General features: G+C 53.0%; 1 protein-coding gene across 1 annotated transcript; it reads right to left on the minus strand.

Annotated features, from left to right (window-relative positions):
• Positions 1 to 3,493: 3,493 nt before the first annotated feature.
• On the minus strand, positions 3,494 to 13,477 carry CD3E (CD3 epsilon subunit of T-cell receptor complex). Its single transcript, XM_074977014.1, has 7 exons — positions 13,246 to 13,477; positions 11,365 to 11,385; positions 9,200 to 9,220; positions 7,733 to 7,936; positions 5,455 to 5,607; positions 4,682 to 4,728; positions 3,494 to 4,337 (listed from the first exon to the last, which is right to left on the minus strand). Exons 1-7 carry the CDS (start codon positions 13,292 to 13,294, stop codon positions 4,281 to 4,283), a joined length of 552 nt encoding a protein of 183 aa, XP_074833115.1. The 5' UTR covers positions 13,295 to 13,477; the 3' UTR covers positions 3,494 to 4,280.
• Positions 13,478 to 22,451: the final 8,974 nt, after the last annotated feature.

Genomic DNA, 22,451 nt, shown 5'->3' on the forward strand with positions numbered 1-22,451 from the left:
TTCGATGTAGCGTGCACGTGTAGACGTAGCCCTAGTGACTCATGTAATTACCTGGTACTGGTAATTACAGGGAGATCCTGGGCTACTGTCAGAGTCAGATGTGAGGCCCAAGTGCCAGGAGTGCAGTGCAATTACTGTGGGATAAGTAGATGCAATTTACCAAGTGGTGGCAGGATCCTAATGTTACTGGCCCCAAACTTGGCGGGGGATTAAATCACCCCCCTTCCACAGCCTCCGCTTGCGCCGCGGGTGGAGCAAACATGGGCCTGGCAAAATCACAGCTCTCCAGACGATGCCACGCTTTTGGAAGAGCCTTCACCACACCTGCAACACTGTCTTGTGCCTGGCACTGCAGGGCATGAAGAAACCATGCAAATCGGACGGGACCGTTTTGGTGCAATTCTGGGCTTAGGGGACGTTATGCTGGCTGTGGTTCATGCAGCACTCAGTCAGCCTGTGGAACTCCTCGCTAGAGGAGGTTGTGATGGCCAGGACTTTAACAGGTTCAAAACAGAGCTAGATAAATGCCTGGAGCTTCAGTCCCTCAGTGGCCGTTAGGAATGGCGTCCCTGGGCTCTGTTTGCCAGGGCTGGGAATGGGTGACGCAGGACGGATCACCTGACGATTCCCCATTCTGGTCATTCCTCTGGAGCTTCTGGTGTTGGCCACGGTCAGAGTACAGGACACTGGGCTAGAGGGGCCTTTGGTCTGAGCCAGTCTGGCTGTTCCTACTATCTGTTTGTAGGCACAAGCGCAGCCCAGCAGTGTCAGTTTGCAGGTAGAAGTGTGAGCTGAAAGGTGGGGCAGGTGACGGTTCTCCGGCTGGCAGCCTGTGGAAGGCCATTTGATCACATGGCTGTGGGTGGGTGCAGGATCTGGCCCTATGTACATCCACAGCAGCTGTTCCAGTCTGGGCACGTCCTCTGGCGATGCAGCTGCGCTGGGGACAGAGGTCGAGACTTGCCTAGTCAGGGCTGTCTGTAGGCGTCATGGGCCCCTACACAGGTCAGTCACCCTGGTGCCCCTGTGCCCGATGACATGACTTTTAGAGTCGTGATTTTATACTCTGCAGCGATGCCCTACAGAAGCACTTTTAAACCGGGGTGGGGAGCCGACGGCACACAGGCCAGATCCGGCTTTCAGCCTGCCTGGCTCTGGCCTGCAAGACTCAGGGCTCCCCCTCCTGCTGGGGACACGAGCTGGCGCTGGCGCTGCTTATAGGCCTGGACCAGACAAGCTGGAGCCCGACTTGGCCTGTGGGCTGTGCCGGGCAGGTGGATGGAAATGCTCCCGTATGCTGCAGGGAAATGCTCCCTGGTGGCGCTGCCTCCCCCCATTGCTCCCATCCCCTGAATCGCAGCGTCGGATGGTGTAGCCAGAGCAAGCTGGCTTGTAAGGGGGAGCAAGCTGGCTTGTAAGGGGGAGACTCTGAGCTGGCATCACCACCACCTTGCGTCCTGGGATGTAGTGTGGTGCATCAAGGGGTGGAATGTAGCCAGACAGAGTCTCCCCCTTACAAGCCAGCTTGCTCGTTGCCCCCCCACACCGAGGAGCACACAGGCACGGAAATGGCTGCTGACAGCACAGTCTTTGATGCCCTCATCGAGGCCCAGATATGCTAGCTTATCGTGACCCTGAGAAGCAGAAAGTACAGCTAGAAGGCTAACAGGCCAGACTGTCAACATGAGGGGGGGGGACCCTCAGAAATCACCCCAGCTGGCATTGATTGATATGATGCACACACACACAATCACCCCAGAAGGGGACGTGCCCCGCCCGCACAAAAAGAATGTCCTGTACTCCTAAATTGCTTATCTCTTGTCTTACAAGTGCAAACTAAGTAGAAATGCCCTTGTAACAAACTGGTGTCACAAAGACAGACCAGTATGATCTGGCACCATAGATAAGAAACAGAATACGTAACCCAAAAGGGGTATAAAAGATGGGTCCAGCAGAACTCTAACTTTGAGTGCATTCCACCAACTACCTGCTGGTCGGGTCAGGTGATTGCCTCCCGAGGTCCACAGCTGGGGACGCCCAACCTCGTATTTGTCTTTCCGCGGAATTGAGTGACCGATCCAGCTTGGCTACGCTGGTATCGAGAGACGCAGAGAGGGTAAGACACACCCATGCTAGGTCTCTGACTCTTTTTTGTGCACAGCTAAAGAATTAGAGCTCTGTAACTAGTATCAAGGCATCGTGTTAGATGGTAACAGATATCTTTGTATTGGATTGTAACGTAATGTGTTAACACCTGTACTTTGCTAGCATATAAGAAGTAAACAATAGCCTTTGTAACCTTACACTTATAACTGTAGCTTAATAAACTTGTAACTAGTTAAGATCCAAGCCTAACTATTTTGTTAACCCTTTTGTTACTGCAACACAGCCGGCACAACAAAAGAACTGGAACCGTTTGGTTACTACAGCCTGGCCGTGGGTCAGAGAGCTAGCAGGTCCCTGCTCTAACCGTAAAAAACTGGGTTGCTTAGGACCCAGGGGAATCCGTCAGCCTGTCTTGGCTGCTTGCAGCCACGAGCTCTCTGCTCTTGTAGTTTTAAACTTGGATGATAACAAGGGCGTAGTTGGTACCTCACCGCACATTACCCGGCCACCGGCTAACAGATGGGTGGCCATTAGGACCCGGGGTGCCCCAAATCTTCAGTGCCCTCGGCAGCTGCGCAGTCCGCCTCCGGCTGAGGCCGGCTCTGCCATCGCGGCGTTGACTTCAGTGGGGACGCCCATTTGTGCCAGCAGCAAACCCGGCCCTGGGGCTTCTCATGGCTGCGTGGGGGTGGCTCTGCTTGCGAACTCTCCTCCCACCATGTCGGGCTTGCGAGGCAAGTGCAGCTGTGCCTGCCTCTGTAACCACATCCTCCAGGCCAAGCACGGTGACTCGAGGCTCAGAGCTGGCGGGGGGCTCAGGCCTGCTGAGCTAAGACACTGGGGCCAAACCACAGCTCCCGCTCCTGCTCCCGCTCCCGTTACGGCTGCTTCCTCTCCGGATTCACATCTCCTCTCCGAGCAGCTCAGCCCTGGGCGAAGCCAGACACGGGGCCTGCGCCCACCAGCCATGCGGCTCTCGGGAGAGGGCCACAGGTCTGACTCCCGCCTCCCATCTGTTTCTGTCGTGCCGCCTTCGCAGACCTGGCTCCTTTCAGCTCACCCACCTCTTGAAAAGAGCTTGTTAAACTGAATGGAAGTGGCCACAGCCTGGTTCGCTCACCCCAGTCCTGACCGGCAGCCCCTCCACTATTACAGCCTTCCCCCTGCTCCGCGGATACCACCCTGCCTCCAGGTGGGCCACTGCTGTCCACTGCTTGCTGCCTGCCCCCGACCCCACTGCCTAGGCCTGGCTCCTTTGTCCACAGCTGCCAGGGCCCCACAGCTGAGAACCCAGCAGCTTTGCAGCCCTGGGTCTCTCCCATGCAGAATCCTCTGAGCCAGGGCTGTGTGGAGGAAGAATGAATTGGCAATGCCCCCCAGTGCAGATCCAGGGATGCGCCCTCCCAGTTTATTGGCTCCATAATGCACTTGTAATAACAACAAAGCATTTGCATCACAAGCATTCAGACAGGCCTTTCTCAATACAGACAACCCCACCCCCAGGCAACCGGCACCGTGGGAGCCAGAGCCAGAGATGGAACGGGAGTTGGGAGGGGCAGCCAGGAGAGGGAGCTGGGTGAGACTCGCTCAGAGCACAGTTTGTACAGCTCCTTGCGCAGCTGCTAGGAAATGCTCCATTTCTAGGTGTGGGTCTGGGCCAAGCTGTGGAGCGGAAACGGGACTGGCGAATGGAACTCCCCGGGCTGAGTAAACACAGAAACAGGGACAGGGGCCCTTGGTCTGCCGCTCTCTCTCGGCTGGGCTAATTTCTACGCAGTGATACGGGGTTCAGTAGGAAGGAGGGGCTGTGTTCCTCGGCAGAACCCAGCCCAGCGAGGCCTGGCTCTCCACCGGGGCCTCCAAATGCTGCATCCCGCTCAGTGCCCCAGGCGCGGGGCCCAGGGCAACACCCCACCGCCATCACGCAGTGGGGAAAGCCCGGCAGTCCCATGAGGGCCGCAAAGGGGAATCTGCTCTTGTTTCGTTAGTTGTCTGCTCCCAGGGGTCAGACCGCAGGCAGGATGGGGGTGTCTGAGGAGGGCCAGCGTCTCCTGCTGCAGCTGCTCGGCTGGTCCCCAGGATGTGCAGCTGCCCAGCCCAGACCGTGGAGAATCTGCCTCACAGGAGCTGGGGCCCGCAGCCGCTCTCATCCAGTTGGCCATCCGCAGGGAGGTTCAGAAGCCCCTGGGCTCCAGCCCAGCGTACACTTCCCGCTGACCCTTCCTGATGGGCTGTGGGAGTAGAAGCAGAGTGGGCAATAGCTCTTGTGTTAACACAGCCCCGTGTCAGCCCCTGGGGGCTGGGGCTGGGGCCGTGACCTGGGCGCAGGAGCGTGCAGACCGCACCCTGCATATGGCAGGACTCCCCATGGCACACATAACTAACCACCCAGAGGATGCAACACGGCCCTGCTCTCTGTTACTCCTTCCCCTCGGCCCAGCCGGGGGAGCCCGGAGGTGACCAAGCACCCGGCGGCAGGGGACCAAGGCTGTAATTTCCCCCCCGCGAAGGCTGGAGCAGAACAGCTCCAGAAAGGCCAAGGGACGAGGAGGACAACCTCCCCGCTTCTTCTTACCTCGTAATCCGGGTTTGGCACAGGCGGGGGGCGCTTCATCTTCTGGCCTGGAAGGCAAAGGAGGCTTGTGTGGTTCTTAGCAGAGACGTGGAGCCTCGCGGGCATGACGTCCCCCAACGGCCCCAGGGGGGTACCACGAACCGGACTAGATGGCCATTGATTTTGGGGACCCAGCTGAGATACCTACACACTGAACCCCCTTGTCGTGCGCAGAGACACGGCGCTCGAGCTAAGGAGGCTGTGCTGGTCATGCAGCACTCAGTGCTGTCAGCTCTGGAGACTTGTGGGGTGCATCTTCATGGCCTGCTGCGGGGACGGAGCGATTACAGGGGAATCTCAGCTGCCGTTTGAAACCAAGGCAGCTTCTAGCCCGCCTGGCGGTAGAGACGTGACCCCAGGCGCAGCCCACCCCCACATTTATCGTTTACGTAAAGTCGCAGGACTGTAACCCAGCCCCCTGGTGTGACAGGAGGCCCGAACTCGTGGTGTGAAGTCTGGAGGGTGGCCGAGGAGTGGGACACGTGGGGTGGCCTCAGAGCTGCCCTAGAGCCGGCCAGAGCTTCCTGCCAGCCCCACCCTCCCTTGGCCGTTCTCCTGGCTGCTTCATGCCAGCCTGTACAACCGGGGTCTGTCAGCCCAAAATGGCAGCTGCACCTTCCCCACACAAAGGGTGGCCTGGGGTGAGCAGCCCCCAGTGTTCCCCCCTGCGGGGCCCAGCCCAGCTGAGGGCACTCAGCCACTTATTCCCAGGCGAGAATGGAGCCAGCTCTGACCTCTTGGGTGGACTCCAGCCCTGCCGCCGACTTGCCCCTTGCGGTTCTTGCTGAAGTAATAGACCAGGACCAGCACCCCCAGGGTGATCAGCAGGTCTGCGATGATAATGCCGGCCACCGTCAAGACGCTCAGCTCCTCGCAGTTCGGGCACACTGCCATGGGAAGGGACAGGCTGGGCACTCAGCAGGAGGGAGACAGGCCGAGCAGCAGGGAAGGGAGGCAGCTGGAGTGGGCGTCACAAAGCCCAGGCCAGAGACTCTGCAGGGCCAACACCCCGTGTTGGATCTGCCCAGAACTCAGCCGCCTGCTCTAGGGGGATGGACCCCACGTGGTGTGAGCAAGCAGTGAAGAGAACGGGGAAGGGGGAGACCTTTCTGGTCCCTGCACGCCCGTCTCGCTCTGGCTGGAGGGGTCGGGGACTGAAATGGCCGTGGTTTTTATGCAGGGCCCCAGCTGTGGGTTGTAACAGCTTGTTAGATGCTACCCCACCCCTCAGCCCCTTCTGTCTGTGCCAGAAAGAGCGCAGGGATACCTGGGCCCCCTGAGCAGCTCCCCAGACACCCAAGATGGCACACGGGCTGCAAGGGGCTTAGTCAGCGTAGAGGGGAATTGATTCAGTGTCCAAGTGGGACTGGGGAAGCCAGGCTGTGCCCCCTCCCAGACTCCAGACCTGGAGTCTCCTGCCATGACCTGGAAGACTCATGATTCTCTGAAGGTCATGAAATATCACTGGTCTCAGGGTGAGTCTCACACTTACCCAGCCTCTCCCATCCCAAAGCTTCTCCCAGACTAGGAGTGCAAAGCACCTTTGAGATGCAGCCACCTCCGGGGCGGAGGATCCAGCAAGCGCAAGCACATAACCGTGCAGGGAGGGGTATTTGAGAGACACATCCCAGACAAACACATATTGTTTTGAACAGAGCCCCACAGAACCTGAACAATGATCCTTCACTCTCACAGACCTTGGGGGGCAGGCCTGTCCTCACCTACAGACAGCCTGCCAACCCTAAACAAATCCTCACCAGCCACTACAAATCACAAACCAGTGACTCTAGGCCTGGAGCCAGCCCCTGCAACAGTCCTCACTGTCAATTCTGCTCACATATCTACACAAGCAATGAAGGGTCCTGTGGCACCTTATACACTAACAGAAAAGTTTTGAGCATGAGCTTTCGTGAGCACAGACTCACTTCATCAGATGCTGGTTCACCAGCATGGCACTGGTTCACCAGCATCTGGTTCACTGGTTCACCAGCATCTGATGAAGTGAGTCTGTGCTCATGAAAACTCATGCTCAAAACTTTTCTGTTAGTTTATAAGGTGCCACAGGACCCTTTGTTGCTGTTACAGATCCAGACTAACACGGGTGCCCCTCCGATACATATCTACACCAGTGACAGGATCACAGGACCTAACACCAACCATAGCATCAGGGGCTCCTTTCCCTGCACATCTACTAATACATGCCATCATGTGCCAGCAATGCCCCACTGCAATTTACATTGGCCAAACTGGACAGGCTCTCTGTAGAAGAATAAATGGACATAAATCAGACATCAGGAACGGTAATGTACAGACGCCTGTGGGGGAACACTTCAATCTCCCTGGACACTCAGCGGCAGATTTAAAAACAAAAAAAAATTCAAACATCAAATGGAGAGAGAAATCTCTGAGCTGAAGTTTATTTGCAAATTTGACTCCATTAACCATGGATTAAACAGAGACTGGGAGTGGCTCGCAGCTTACAAAGGCAGTTTCTCTGCTCTGGGTGCTAATATCTCCCCATTAGACTCTGACAAAGGCTCACATCCCCCGGTCTGATCTGACTTGTTTTTCCCGCTTTTGATAAGTGCTGTTGATACTGGGCCATTTCCACCTTGCTGAATAGACCTTGTCAGCTTTGGCCCTCCCTCTTACTGGGACCCCACTCTTTAAATACCCCTCTGAAACCACCCCCCGACTCCTGCATCTGATGAAGCGGGTCTTTGCCCACAAAAGCTTATGCTCCAAAATAGCTGTTAGTCTGTAAGGTGCCACAAGACATCTTGTTGTTTCCAAAGAACCTCAGCGTTCAGGAGGGGCTGGCTGGGCCTCAGAGTGCCTGTGTGTCAAAGTCAGTCCTAGCAGAGCCCCTGAAAAATCAGGCCTTTGCGTACGGCATGGCATGTGGCTCGTCTGAGCAATGCAGGGCACAGAGTTAACAGTTACTGTCCGGAGCCTCCCCTGGCATCCCCTGTGCTGGCGCATTCCCCTGCCAGGTACACTCTCTCCCCTTACCTTTGGCCTTCAGGTAAAGTTGGAGGGAGCTTGAGTCATCACATGTGTAAACTCCATCATTAGTGGGACTCTCATACTTAGCAATCTCAATTTCTCTCTCATTCTCATATTGTTTCATGTCAGCCTTGTCTTTCTTCCATTTAAGTCCAGAGCTGAAGGGGCAAGTGAGAGTCACCCTTTCCTTAGAGATCTCCACCTGGAACGCTGCAAAAGGGGAAGACAAAAACAGAAACACAGAGGAGGTCCATACAACTGGTGCTTAAAAACAGGCAGGTCCCAGCTGCAGCAAGAGTGAAATTAACCCTGGAGTGGGGCTCACTGGGAGCCTTGCTCTGCCCTTCTGTGGGACACCAGCAATGGGGTTGTTAGGTTCAGTGTCACACCTCTAACCTAGTACCAATGTGGGGAACATGCTGGTGTGCAGAACTTGGCAGTCACAAGCACTAACGGTAAGGAGCTGTGAATGGTGTCATGAGCTGAAACTCCATCACCATGAGATGGCTGGTAGTCTATAAGCTGCCACAGGACTTCTTGTTGGTTTTCATCACCATAAGTACTTACTAACTGGTCTCAGACAACTGTCTTGGGCACAGAGACTTATTTTGTCTGCTTCCCCACCTGCAGCTGGAGGATACAGATTGTGATAGACACCCTGATCTTTTCTGACATTGCTGTAAGCACTGACTGACCCCGGCCAGAAACCTTCTGAATCCCCGAAAGCCACCTATTCCAGTGCCCTGCTCGCTGGCACGTCGGGTTGCAGATTTCAGAGGCATGCAGGCTGCGTGGCCTGGCTCTGGGGAGTGAGAGGGGACCGCTGGTGGGGACCAGACAAATGGGGGCAGGGTGACACTGTTAGCCCGGGTGCTGCAATTAGCTGGAGAAAAATTAAAGTTGGAGAGAGAGACTGAGGATGGGAACATGGCCCTAGAGGGCCCTGTGCCTAAATTCGGCCTTGGGGCCAGCCCAATGCCACTCCTATGGCGTACAGTACCTAGCGCCTTCCTCAGTAGCTCTCAGCGTGCTTCACACAGATCAGAATGAGTGTCGCCAGGTTACAGGTGAGGAAACTGAGCAAGTGTTATTAAGGAGACGCCATCCCCACTGAGGGCAAAGGGAGCCGGCTGGAGCCCAGCGTGCAGGTATACAGTTTGCTGGGTCTGCGTTTTAGGAAAGAAGAAGTAAAGACATTCTCTATGGCCAAACCCACAGAGGCACAGGCATACACAGAGCTGGCTCAGCACCCCCGGGGTACATGGAAAGACTCCCATTGACATCACTGGGCCCTGGGTGAGGCTCAGACCCGCACTAATGGCGCTCAGATAAACGGGTGTTTGCTTTTAGTGCTTAAAAATTCCCCCATTTTCAGATTCCCTCTGAGCAGATAGAAATGGCAGGATCCATCTTAGCAGCACACGTAAGAGACAGTGATGATGGCTAAAAGCATCAATAGTAAAATCAACTTACGTTCCTGCGCCCCGGTCTCAGCTGCAAAAGACAAGCAACAAAAGTTGTTAGTAAAACCTATCTGCTGGGATCTGAGAATTTGCCTGTGCAGAAGGAAACCCCTCCTTAGTTACCCTTTCCCTTATTTGTCAGATGGTCTTTGCCCACAAAAGCTTATGCTCCAAAATATCTGTTAGTCCATAAGGTTGCAACAGGACTTCTTGTTGTTCTCGAAGATAGAGACTAACACGGCCACCTCTCTGATACTGTCCCTTATTATTCCCAATCTGCCGCCAGGGGTAAGCACAGACCACTAATCCAGACAATGCCGCTTTCACACTCAAACACCTGGGTGCCAGGCAGACTTTGGAAAACAATTGCAGTAACATTTGTGTTTTAAATCCAGTGTCTCTAAGGTCCCAGCCCTAGAAACACACAAAGAATGGATGGGGAAAAAGGCAGAAAACGCTGTTGGAGGCTGAAAATACCCTTTAAACATGAGGACTGGACGAATGCTTTACTCCCCCCCGCAGCTGCCTCCAGGTCTGCAATTCCTTCTGGCCACTGCTGCCCCCCTGTTCTTGATTTTGTAATCAAAATGGAAACTCCTGCATTTGAGAGGAAGTTCATTCTTTCTCTCTTCCCCGTAATGTCGATTGGTAGCTCTGCTGATCCCTTTGTACCACAAATTGCAATGCCAGAACACCAATGTGGGACCATTGATTTTAGCTGGCCATACAGAAGCGTTTCGCTCTGTTTCTCCATGTACTTCTCTTGTCTCTGCAGAGGGCTGATCCTGCTTGGATGGCACAAAACGGGCAATTTGACAAGTAATTTTAGCTTATTTTTCAATCAGGGTCAACAGCACCAATGAATTGATGGAGAATATTCCCAGGCCTAGAGCAGTCACCAAACTGAACTGCGTCCTTGGCGTTTAGCCTTTCCTGGGCAGAGGCTTTGAGCTGCACCATTGTTTTTAGACTTGCTGACGGCGCTAAAACAGATTAGCGAGGCAACGCTATTTTAAACCCCAGGTGAGTGCACCTGGCTGCCATTATCAAGGTGGGAAATAGAAACGAGGTCCCTGGCTTTGCTGTGAAAAGAAATGAGGTGGTTCCCTGCAAGGTGTAAATGCAATGGCACAGCTCCTGTCCAGCGCTGAGATGGAATCTCCCGGGGATTTGAGCCCTGAGCCAGCAATGAGAACCGTAGGGCTCGGTGTGGTTGCATGGATCTGCCTGCTGAAGCAGCTGGGCCGTAGGTTAGAAATGGTTCCATTTAACTCCACTGCTGGGCAATCTGTGGGCATGAGGAATACCACTGAAATCCCAAGGCCACAGCCATGCTAGAGCAGTGCCAGGGAGAGGGTCAGAATCAGGCTCACAGTGCGTATGAGAAACACTAGACAAAAGACAAGTGCATAAGCCAGTGAAAAAAGTTGTTCCCATCTGTGACTACCCTGCCCTGGGGTATCGGCTTAGCCAGCATTTGCTTCACAGAGCCTGGGAGCTCAATTTCACCGAAACAGCAGTGACGAGAGCCGCAGACCAAGGCTTAGATTAAATGGAAGGTGACTGGCTGCTCTATTCCTGCACAGAACTACGTTTTAGAGGAAGAGAATAAAGACGGGTGCAGTAGCACAAACAGATCGCAGCCCTGCGCCTAAATACAGCCTTGGAGCCAGCCCAGTGCCACTCCTATGGCGTACAGTACCTAGCGCCTTCCTCAGTAGCTCTCAGCGTGCTTCACACAGATCAGAATGAGTGTCGCCAGGTTACAGGTGAGGAAACTGAGCAAGTGTTATTAAGGAGACGCCATCCCCACTGAGGGCAAAGGGAGCCGGCTGGAGCCCAGCGTGCAGGTATACAGTTTGCTGGGTCTGTGTTTTAGGAAAGAAGAAGTAAAGACATTCTCTATGGCCAAACCCACAGAGGCACAGGCATACACAGAGCTGGCTCAGCACCCCCGGGGTAGATGGAAAGACTCCCATTGACGTCACTGGGTCCTGGGTGAGGCTCAGACCCGCACTAATGGCGCTCAGATAAACGGGTGTTTGCTTTTAGTGCTTAAAAATTCCCCCGTTTTTAGATTCCCTCTGAGCAGATAGAAACGGCAGGATCCATCTTAGCAGCACACGTAAGAGACGGTGATTATGGCTAAAAGCATCAATAGTAAAATCAACTTACATTCCTGCGCCCCGGTCTCAGCTGCAAAAGACAAGCAAGAAAAGTTGTTAGTAAAACCTATCTGCTGGGATCTGAGAATTTGCCTGTGCAGAAGGAAACCCCTCCTTAGTTACCCTCTCCCTTATTCATCAGATGGTCTTTGCCCACAAAAGCTTATGCTCCAAAATAACTGTTAGTCTATAAGGTTGCAACAGGACTTTTTGTTGTTCTCGAAGACACAGATTAACACGGCCACCTCCCTGATACTATCTCTTATTATTCCCAATATGCTGCCAGGGGTAAGCACAGACCACTAATCCATACAATGCCGCTTTCACACTCAAACACCTGGGTGCCAGGCAGACTTTGGAAAACAATTGCAGTAACATTTGTGTTTTAAATCCAGTGTCTCTAAGGTCCCAGCCCTAGAAACACACACAAAGAAGGGATGGGGACGAAGACAGGAAATGGTGTCGGAGGCTGAAAAAACCCTTCAGGCTCGAGGAGCCCACTGATGGCTAGGCACTTGCTCTGTTCGGTCAGCCGCCACCATTGGGTCTGTAATTCCTTCTGCCCCTGGTTTTGATTTTGTGACAAATATGGAAACTCCTGCATTTGAGAAGAAGTTAATTCTTTCTCTCTTTCCCATAATGTCAGTTGTTTTCTGTGCTGTTTCCTTTGTGCCACAAAATGCCGGAACACCAGCATGGGACCCTTTATTGTAGCTGGCCACACACTAGGGAGCACCCTGTCTCGCCAGGTGCCTCTCTGGTCTCTGAGGGTGGTGGGGCCTGCTTGGATAGCCCTAAAAATGGTGCTTTGACAGTTAATTGTAGCTGATTTTTCAAATCAGTGAAAACAGCACCAAGGAACGGATAGAGAATATCAGCCCAGCCCAGCTAGGAACAGTCACCGGCTGCTTTATCTATGCACAGGACTTTGTTCTAGATGGTGGGAACAAACAGAGGTGCCGTGGTGCAAAGCAATCCTAGCCAAGGAGAACTGCAACTCTTCCTGCTGACATCAAGCCCAGCCCCTGGCATTTACAACATGAAGTCCTGTGGCACCTTTTAGACTAACAGATACTTTGGAGCATAAGCTTTCGTGGGCAAAGACCCGATTCCTGACATGCATCTGATGAAGCGGGTCTTTGCCCATGAATGCTTAGGCTCCAAGTATCTGTTAGTCTATAAGGTGCCTCAGGACTTCTCACTCTTTCTGCGGATACAGACTAACGCGGCGACCCGTCTGGTACTTGCCACTGGCGTTTGCCGCTCCTGAGCAGAGCGGCTGCTGTTTATTTGCAAATGTCTTTTGCCCCTTCCCACAGGGCATGCTGAGCCAGCGAGAACACCCATGCTTCGCCTTTCATCTGGTTGCGTTTGCAAACAATAATAACCTTTGGGGGCTCCTTTTAGCAGAGATCTACAGACTTGAAGTGAGGGGCGCGAGTACACAGAAATTTCATCTGACGGCTAACTGTAGGACGGGGCGTCCAGATTTCATTGCACTGCCCCTCCTGTACTCTGCCCCGGCCTGTACAGACCTTCCACGGGGGCTCTGAGGTTCATCGAACTGGCTGGTAAACAACAAAGGTCTTAGCAACTGACTTCTCTTTGGAAAATACACATAATGAAGCCTCGCAATTCCCTCTCTCTCAACTACGCTGATTCTGCAGGATGCAGTTCCTGCTTTGCTGCCCTGCACATCACTGAGAGAGGGGTGTATTTCTCATCTGCAAATGGCTACTTCGGTTTCCCTGCAAGTCTGCGGCTGGGTAAGAGCCTCTGGCCGCCGTACAGTACTGCGCAATGGCTGGCGGCGATCGCCAGTATCTTCCTAGCCTGAGTCCTTGCGGCTCACTCTTCTGACACCCTGTCGTCTCTAGCCAGCTGTACTCACCTGCACAGAGCAGGAGCCCCAAAACAAGCAGGGAAAACTCTAGCTTCATCTTGGTGTTCCCCCCACCGGATCCGCTTTCTGTCCTTTCCAATCAGATTGGCACACTCAGTCCAGCTCTGCACAAACAAAGAACACAGGTGCTTTCAAGTTTCTCTTGGTGAGAAAGAGGCCCAGGAGGGTTTCCCAGAATCTCCTCTAACGATCAGCACAGCGGTGAGCTGTAGAGGCTCTGTTTCCAACAGAACAGGCAGGCGGTTCTGAGATACAACAAACGTCTACGACAGAACAGCTTCTGCCAGGAAGTGCGGAGGCTGGAGGGTGCCTACATTACTGAACGTCACTGAGCGTATGAGGAGGCCGCGGTCCTGCTAGCACCTCGGTGACTCCCAGGCCAGCCCAGAGAGGGGCCTGGAGAAAGAAGCACACACAACCGGGCCCTACCAGCTTTGCTGCCGGAATCTCCTATCGTTTTCAAACAATAGTTTCTGAGTTCAAGTTCAAAATGGTAGCTACTTTAGGAAAGTGCCAGCAACAAACCTAACCCACTAGGAAGGCAACAGCCAGTGGCAGAGGGAGATGCCTCGTACAACCAGCATGAAGCTGTCTGCCAGCTCGTCAGGTAGGGACCGCCACCGCCTAAACTGGGGGCTTGCACAGTGCTTGGGATTCCCACCCCTTGGGGATCTTGAAATACAAAACTTCAGTGGCAGTACTGACAACAACACAGAGCGATGTGTCCAAGTGCTGTGGCGACGAGTGGGCTATGGGAGCCCAGGAACCCAGAAACAGACCCAGAGAAAACTAAAGGGAGCAGGTCTCTAATTCTGCCATTTTTGTGCTGGATTTACGCTGCAGGAGGCACAGGGGCCAGCTGCTCTGGAGCTTCCGGGGCAGGGATGCCACTGGAGACTGGATTGCACCTGCCAACTGTATTTCTCACGGTGGTTTCCGGTCACCACAGGTCTGTTCTGGACTCCTCTTTGTCTCATGGGCCACAAGTCAGCTTTTCACCCAGGCACTGGGCTTCCTGCCACGCTGCCCTTGAAGGATGAATGTTCTCCCTGTGCTCACTGGAGAGGCCATGAGTACCCTCCACGTAATTTGCTGCTAGGACTGAGACGCCTGGAGGAGTGAGCTGAGATTAGCTTATGGCCCTGTATGAAAACACACAGGCATATTTGTGACTCTAACCACATATATGCTGCACCCCTTCCGTCTGTGGGCCGGTCTCTCTCTCGGCAGCACACACCTTGGAGCAGAGTCTGCCTTCAAAGCACCCTGCACTGCCATAAGTAAATAAACGGATGCGCAGTGATGGTGCTGAGCTGTGTGCTGAGGCAGGGTTCTGTGTCCTTTTCCCTCTCCTCTGCTGGGCCACATTGCAGCAATGGAGAAAGGCCCCTGTTCCCTACACAGAAGAGCTCAGCGTGGGCTGGAGATCATGGCTTCTTTCCCTCTAGTGGCAGAATTCATACTACCAGAGCGTCGGCTCCTGGCCAGGAGCAGAGAAGCAACAAACCTGGGCCCTGTGGATGCACAGAGAAGGTTTATTGGGGACGCTCATTAACCGATCATACACAGACAGCCTGTGAGCAGCACCCCAATGCACAATTTGGGATCAGAACTAAGTTTAACTCCTGTTCCAAACACAGTTTCATCTGTTTACGAATGCAGCCCTGAACTTGGGTTTGGTTTTAGCCCGCTCACAGCCCTGACTACGCCCATGACTCAGCTGGGTCCCCTAGTGACAGCCCTGTGGCGCCTGGAGCAGGGTGGAAACATCAGACGACATCTCACTCCAGGCACCAGTAACCCCGTCCTGTTCTGAGACAGAGAACAGCTTTGAGCCAGCCACACGTGACATGTGCTGTGTGAGGCTTTAAATGAAGCTTCCCCAACGTGCACTCATTTATCTGGGGCTGATAAAATGCTTGCTGTGAACAAGCACGCAGAGGGGAATACAGCACTGCATCTAGGTGACACAGTCCTTGTGAAGGAGGCAGGGTCTCAGCCTCAGGTAAGAATGCCAGGGGGTTATTTAACATGCACCCATTGTTTTACTAACTGTAATGAGACATCCTCTTCCCCAGGCGGTGGCTTGTGCTTTGTAATGCTGACAGACCGAGGTTGCTGGTCCCAGGGATAGAACCTGCAAGCATAGGGTCTAAAGCCCTGCACTGTACCACATGAGCTAAAGGCCAGCTGGCTCTCAAGCAGAGACTTCACTCACCCCAGATGAGGTCACTCCATGTTTCCCTGGGCTGAGGGAGTGCATCCCAAGCTTCTGAGACCTTCCAGCAGTTCTTCCTGGGCAACACACCAGTTGAAACACTGACAGACCTGGGCTGCTGGCATTAGGGATAGAACCTGTGAGTACAGTGTCTAAAGCCCTGCACTCTACCACATGAGCTAAAGGGCTGCTGACTCTCAGCTGAGGCTGTAGAGCAGAGACTTCACTCACCCCAGATGAGGTCTCAGCACCTCTGGGTACTACACATAGGTGTTGTGGAGGCTGGAATTGCCAATCTATTCCCCACCAGAGTTTGCTGCTGCACTTTTCCTGCTAGGTGGGAACTTGTTTGACTGTTTTGCTCATTGTCACACTTTCACTGGAGGAGCTCAGTGGGGGAGCCCAAGCAAGCCAATATCTTCATTTGGTGTTTGCACCTTCCTTGCCAACCTGAATTTATGTCTGCCTGTTTCCAGTAAGAATCATTTTTCATGGATTCAGGACCTTCTGTCCATCAGCCAACCAGCATGCAGCATAATGCAAATGGTAGTGGGTGTGGAAGAGGCCAAGGGTGTTGGGAATAAAGTTACCCCTTCTCCTGTAGCAGCCGCCAAGGGCAGCTGGCGTGGTAATCTGTAAAATCCGGTCCAAAATCCCATCCTTCCTGCGTGGAAGCTAGTTTAAATCTGCCTGGGATGGACGGAGCCAAGCAAACAAACCCAGTGTTGGAAGTTGTGGTTCTCGAGAAGGTGAAACGTCTCTGCCATTCCCTGCACCACGCTGCTGTGCTGGGCTTGGACAGTTTGAACTCTCTTTTGAAAACAAATGTCCAGCGGTGGAAGTGCCATTTTAAGCGATGTGCTGGGTTTTATCAACAGTGTAGGAACCACACAATTCCACAAGGGGGGGCGCCTGCCTCTTCAACAGCCTCTCCTCTCAGGTGTCGCATGATAGACTCAGGGGGACTCACTTTCTTCCCAAAATTGTCCTCTCAGGGCTGGGGAGAGGCCAGTCCTCAGGGTAATGCAGCACTACAGTAGTACCCCCACTGCCTGGGTGGCCTGAAGAATTCTTCTTTCGTTGACAGAGCTGTGACTGGGGGTGGGGTGGGGTAAGTCAATAGGCTTTGCAGCTCTGAGTGATGTAGCAAGGCTGACCTAAGTTTTAGGTGAAGCCCCAACCTTCTACACTGGGCTGGTTGCCTGGCATTTCACTTCCTTGCCAACACTCATGCAGCGACACCTTTGGGGCGTTACTGAGGGTGAGGTGCTGACGTATTTATGTGTCACCTGAACCTGTTCTGAAAAGATAACCTGCTACAGGGCTTCAAACATTGGTGGTCCTTCTGTCTCCCCAGAAGAGCTGCCTGAATGCTGTGAGGTGCAGAGACTGTAAGGAAAAGGCTAGCGGAGACACACCCCAGGTGGCTGCCGAACCAGAAATGCCGTGGGCACAGAGACCGGTTCACAATCTCCTCTCAATGCCCTTTGTCCTCCTCTCAGCAGACATGCCCAGGCTCCAGCCCCAGCTGGCTGGGGGAATCCAACCCTGGATTTTCTTGAAGTTAATTAATCAAGGCTTCAAGTAACTCTGACAATCTCGGACTTGCCTTACCTGTAAGGAGAAGCTGCTGGTAGACAATGGCATTTCATAAACTAACAGATATTTTGGAGCATAAGCTTTCGTGGGCAGAGAAACGGGTCTCTGCCCATGAAAGCTTATGCTCCAAAATATCTGTTAGCCTATAAGGTGCCACAGGACTTCTTGTTTTTGAAGATACAGACTAACACGCCCCCCGCCCCCGATACTTGTAGCGAGTGGACATTTTGCTTGTTTGCTCCTCCTTCAAAAGAGCACTCACTCAAGGCGTCTCTTTAACGAGCAAAAATGCCTGGGGTGTGACCCTGCCATGCCAAGCCAGCGAAGGATCAGACAGGAGGCACTGAAGATTAATAACCAACTCTTCCCATAAGCTTCCAGCCAGGCCCAGCTGCCCCACCGGGGCAGAGTGTCTGTCCATGAGACCGAGGCTGGTGAATTGCCTTTACTGCGAGTACAGACCGGTGAGGCATCCCCCTGCGCTCTGTGGAGGCAGGTCGCGGTTAATAAAAGTACTGCATGAGTCACTGAGCTGAACGCCACCCAGGCACCTAGGCTGAGCTCTGGTATATCCTGGGCAACCAGCACCCCCATCTTGAGGCCTACACACTAAACCACCAACTGAAATGGAACCAGGGTCCTACAGGCCTCCAGAAAGTAGACTATTACCTGGCATGGCCTCCCACAAGAGCATGGAAATAGTTAAACAGGGTACACCCAGATCATCCTGTACCCACTCTCTGCAGAGGGAGGTAAAGCCAGTTTGACCTGGGGGGAGAATCTCTCCTGACTCACATTGTGGCCACCAGTAACAGTCTGAGCACGTGAGCAAGAACCTGCCTGCTGAGCACCTGTCGGAGAATGCTACATGCCACCGCCGAGCCCTCGCCCTCTCCCCTTCCACGTCTTGTCTCTAGCCCTGGTCCTTCCCCTTCTGTGTCCTGTCTCCAGCCCTGGCCATCTGGAATGCCTTGGAGCAGATCAAACAACGACAACCTCCAGAACATACTGGGGGTGGGTACAATCCCTTCCTGGCTCCTGCTGTGGCCAGTTGAACCCCTGAAGCTGTTGGGCACGAGACCTGAACTGGAAATGAGCCCAGCGCGCCCGAGACCTGTTGCTACATCACAGGCGAACCTGGCACACAATCACGCTCATAAATTTGTCCAGCTCTTTCTTAAAACCAGTGCAGGCATCTGCCCCAAGCACCCCTGCCGGGAGGCAGCCCACAACCTCGCCACTCTGAAGGCAGGAAATCTTACAGTTTCCAGACAGAGTTTGTTCATGTCCAGTTCTGGCCTCATGTGGGACGAACCGTCTGGCTGCCTGCAGCTGGAGCTGCCTTGCTGTGGGTTACTGCAGGGGCCACCATGCACGTGGCGGGTCTGGCAAAGGAGGTGGCAGTGGCAGCGGCACCTCGGGCTGCAGGAGGTAAGTCCCTTAATTTTTGGATGGGAGGCAGGCGATAGGGACTTTTAAGATTTTACTGACCCCTATTTACAGGGCTTCAGGAACAACAGGGGATGTCCCTTGTTTCTGAACTCCAAATCGGGCTTCATAAGATTGAGGTTTTCCTGTAGCGGGAGCAGCTTGGGGGCCTGGGAAACTGACAGTGCAGCAGCCCTGGTCAGTTTCCCAGCTCCCGCCGGTAGCAAGGAGCTGGGAACCAGGAGCAGCGTGGAGCTTTCTGGGATCCACATGGGACACTTGTGGAGGATAATAAATTCAAATGAAAGGCACGGTGCTTGCATACCAGCCTTAATCCGACATTTTAAACTCGAGATTGACGCTATACCCATCCGTTACTATCGACATTTTGTTACTGATATGAGGGCTGACTAAATCGAGCTGACGACATTTGCAGGGAAGACAGCGACATGTTGAGCGAACTCCTTTCCATTTGATTTTACCTCGTCGTGTAGACGGAGCCATAGACTAAAATGCGATCTGGACAGAAGGCGAGGGAAGAAAGGCCACTGTGATCAGCAGGGGGAGCCATACGGGGATGCAGAGGCTACCCCTGCGCTGGCCCCAAGGAGATGCTCCTGCCATGAGTAAGCCCTGTTAGATCCACACTCCCCTTCTGTCCCTTCCAGCTGGTGAGCCGGGTTGCCATTTGGGAGGGCTAAGGGGTGCGGTGCCCCCCACGTCTGAACCCCTGTAGTTTCTATTGGAGATCTACTTAAAGCACATCACCTAGCCCCAGATGCAGCTCTCAAGGGCAACAGAGCTCCCTGCTCCCAGCTTTTCACCAGGGCAGGGAGTTTGTTTCTAAACAGGGAGGCTAGGGGATTAAGACAGCAAAGGGCCTGTCCTTATAGGATCACGGCAACATTGCCAGGTACTTCACTTAAAAGAGAGGGGGAAAACAAGAGTAGGAACGAATAATGGTGTGCTGCAGGCGTCTGCATTACAACCACTGCTGTTCAACTTACTCACAAATGATCACAAAAAGGGGGTGAAAAGTGAGGTGGCAAAATCTGCAGATGATACAAAATTACTCAAAATCGTTAAGGCCAAAGTTGATTGCAAAGAGTTACGAAGGGACTGGGCAACCCAAGGGCAGATGGACTTCAGTGCTGATAAATTCAAAGTAACGCTCAGAGAAAAATATAATCCAAACTACACATGCAAAAGATGTGTCTAAATTAGGTGTTACCACTCATGAAAGATTGTGTAGCTAGTTCCTTGAAAACTTCTCCTCAGTGTGTAGTGGCAATCTAAAAAGTTAACAGAATTTTGGGAATCGTTAGGAAAGGAATACATAACAAGCTCGAAAATATCACACTGCCTCCATACAAAGGCATGGTTTACCCACATCTTGAATGTTGCCTGTAGATCTGGTCACCCATCTAGAAAAGATACGTCAGATTTGGGAAAGGTACAGAAAAGGCAATAGAAATGAGTAGGGGCGAGGCCCAGGTTCCATATGAGGAGAGATTAAAAAGACTGGGCCTTTTCAGCTTGGAAAAGAAATGACTAAAGGAGGGGGTATGTTAGAGGTCTAAAAAATCATGAATGGTGTGCAAACATTGAATAAAGAAGTGCTATTTACTCCTTCACTAACATAACACAAGAAGGGCACCCAATTATATTGCTAGGCAGCAGACATAAAACAAATGAAGTGATTTATTCACAGTTAGCTGGTGGGACTCTTTGCCAAGGGATGCTGGGAATACCAAAGCTATAACAGGGTTCCAATAAGAATGGAATATGTTCATGGAGGGTAGCTCCATCAATGGTAACAGCCAGGAGGGGCAGGGATGGTAGCCCTAGCCTCTGTCTGTCAGAAGCTGGCATTGAGCAGCAGGGATGTATCATCGGATGATCGCCTCTTCCATTCATTCCTTCTGAAGGACCTGGCATGGGCCACTGTCGGCAGACAGGACACCGGGCTGCAAGGACCATTAGTCTGCCCCAGTCTGCCTGTTATATCGAACCCAGATGTACCTGCCCTCTGCTATAACCACTAGTCCCCACTTTCCTCAGAGCCCAGGAGTTCTGACAGCCTTTGTCTCTCTCTTTGCAGCGTTAGCAATGAGGTAAAACTCATGCACTAAAATTTTAAGCACAAGCAATGTGCCTTAAGTGACTTGCCACAAGATGTCAGAATTCTTTATTATCAGAGCCGAGTGGGTCTAATATTTATTTGTTTTTTTTTCTTTTAGGCAGGAATTAGATACAGTGCTCCTGCATCAGCTAAGCGCTAAGTTATTTGACAGAAAGCTAGAGTTTTCAAGCGCCTTCGTAGCTCCTGGAAAGAGGGGATGTGTGTGGGGGGAAGGGGAGGGCAGAGGGGAACAGCCCTCTGCCAATTTGCTCCTTGGCTTGTACCGAGCATACTCAGTAACACTGCTGAAGACCTGCTGTCCTCAGTCTGTCCCCTGCCTCACAGCATACATAGATAGTAACCCCACCACCAAAGCCGAAATGCCGGCCCTGTGGGGAGCCCAGCCCATGGCAGGAGTTCTCAGTGCTAGATGCTAAGGCCATGTCTTGAGTTTCGCATCCCATTCTGCCATCCCAGGGCAACATTCTCCCCCTGCTCTGTATCGGTGCCTCCCAATTTCGTACGGTCCCAAATGTCACGAGCACACACCCACTTCTCGTGCGGGGGTCGCTGATACTCTGAATTTCATCTGCTCCAAGCCAGTTCATTGAGGGACTGGGTCAGTAGCAATGCCCTGCTCCAGTCCGACAATTCACCTTTCAGCACAAGCCCGGCCCTTGTGCATCGCTGGGCTCTGACAAGTCAGGATGGGGGTGTTGGCTGGTGGGGCCAACGGCTCGTATCATTAGGCCCACATTATCCAAAAGGTGGATTTTGGGGAGGGCAGCCTGAGAGTGGCTCCTGCTAATCCCAGCTCCAGCTGTGGGTACTCAGTGCCTCTGAGCGGCGGCCCCCTGAATTGGGGCTGCTTTGGAGATGGAAAGAGCTCGATGGATGCTATCTGTTCAGGAATAATGAGCCCCACTGGACTCAGGGAGAGGCAGAGAAGCAGCAACTCACAGTAGAAAGAGGCCGAGAACCACAGCGTCCTGCTACACAATTCCTTCCATGCGTTCCTCACAGTACCCTGCTCCTGCCTGAAAATAGGGCATGTGGCTGATCCCTGCTGGAGCGCCTGGGATCTTCATTTGCTGAGTGAGCAGGGAAACTTTAGCACAGAACATGTATGGCCAAGCCCCACTCGTCCCTCAGAAATCCAGGAGAGCAGGGCCTCGGCTTTCATGCTCTGCAGAAAAGGTTACTTCATGTTGGGGCTTTTGTACTTCTCACTTCCAAGCGTGAACTGGAAGCACAGCGGCTGCTGCCTGAGAACAGCTGCTGAGAGGGGCAAGGAGGGGGTTAATCTGCCATTGTCCAGCCTTCTCTGAAGGTTCTTTGTTGGATCTGAAATTCAGTCTTTTGACTACTCTTACCTAATTTGCCTTGTACTCTTATTTGTGGAATATGCCCTGCCTGGTGGAGACCTGCCCAGGCACAGTCGCAGAATTTCCTTACTGCATCTTAAATGGCTTTTCCCGTCCCAGAGGAAGGCAAGGGAGTGAGTTGCTTCAGGGAGCTTGGAACCAGAAGTGAGGTTTCCTGAGCTCTTTCCCAGCTGTGGGAGGGCAATGGGGTTGAATTATCTGAGCAAGAGTTGATGGGCTGTCTGCGTGGATATTAAAGACCCCACTGGGCAATTTTCAGGAAAAAAGGTTTTGCTTCAGGATCGTTGGCTCAAACATTCCCATGCTGCCCACTGTCGTGTTCCTAGCTGCTCTGCTCTGCCCCAGAAGTGGCTGCATTCCTGTGCTGCTGTCCTTATGGGGCGTGCAAAGTGCAGAGCTGTAAGGTTCTACTGAAATAGAATGTGTGGCTGACAATCAGGGT

Source organism: Carettochelys insculpta, chromosome 25, assembly GCF_033958435.1.
Source record: "Carettochelys insculpta isolate YL-2023 chromosome 25, ASM3395843v1, whole genome shotgun sequence".
NCBI classification, from domain to species: Eukaryota; Metazoa; Chordata; order Testudines; family Carettochelyidae; genus Carettochelys; species Carettochelys insculpta.

Bases quoted from the DNA above. Each gene is read 5' to 3' on its own strand.
- CD3E (XM_074977014.1), bottom strand. From the start codon at position 13,294: ATGAAGCTAGAGTTTTCCCTGCTTGTTTTGGGGCTCCTGCTCTGTGCA. The intron at 5,608-7,732 runs GTAAGGGGAGAG...TTCCCATGGCAG, and splicing joins ACTTTACCTGAAGGCCAAAG to TGTGCCCGAACTGCGAGGAG. The intron at 4,338-4,681 runs GTAAGAAGAAGC...CTACTCCCACAG, and splicing joins TGCCAAACCCGGATTACGAG to CCCATCAGGAAGGGTCAGCG.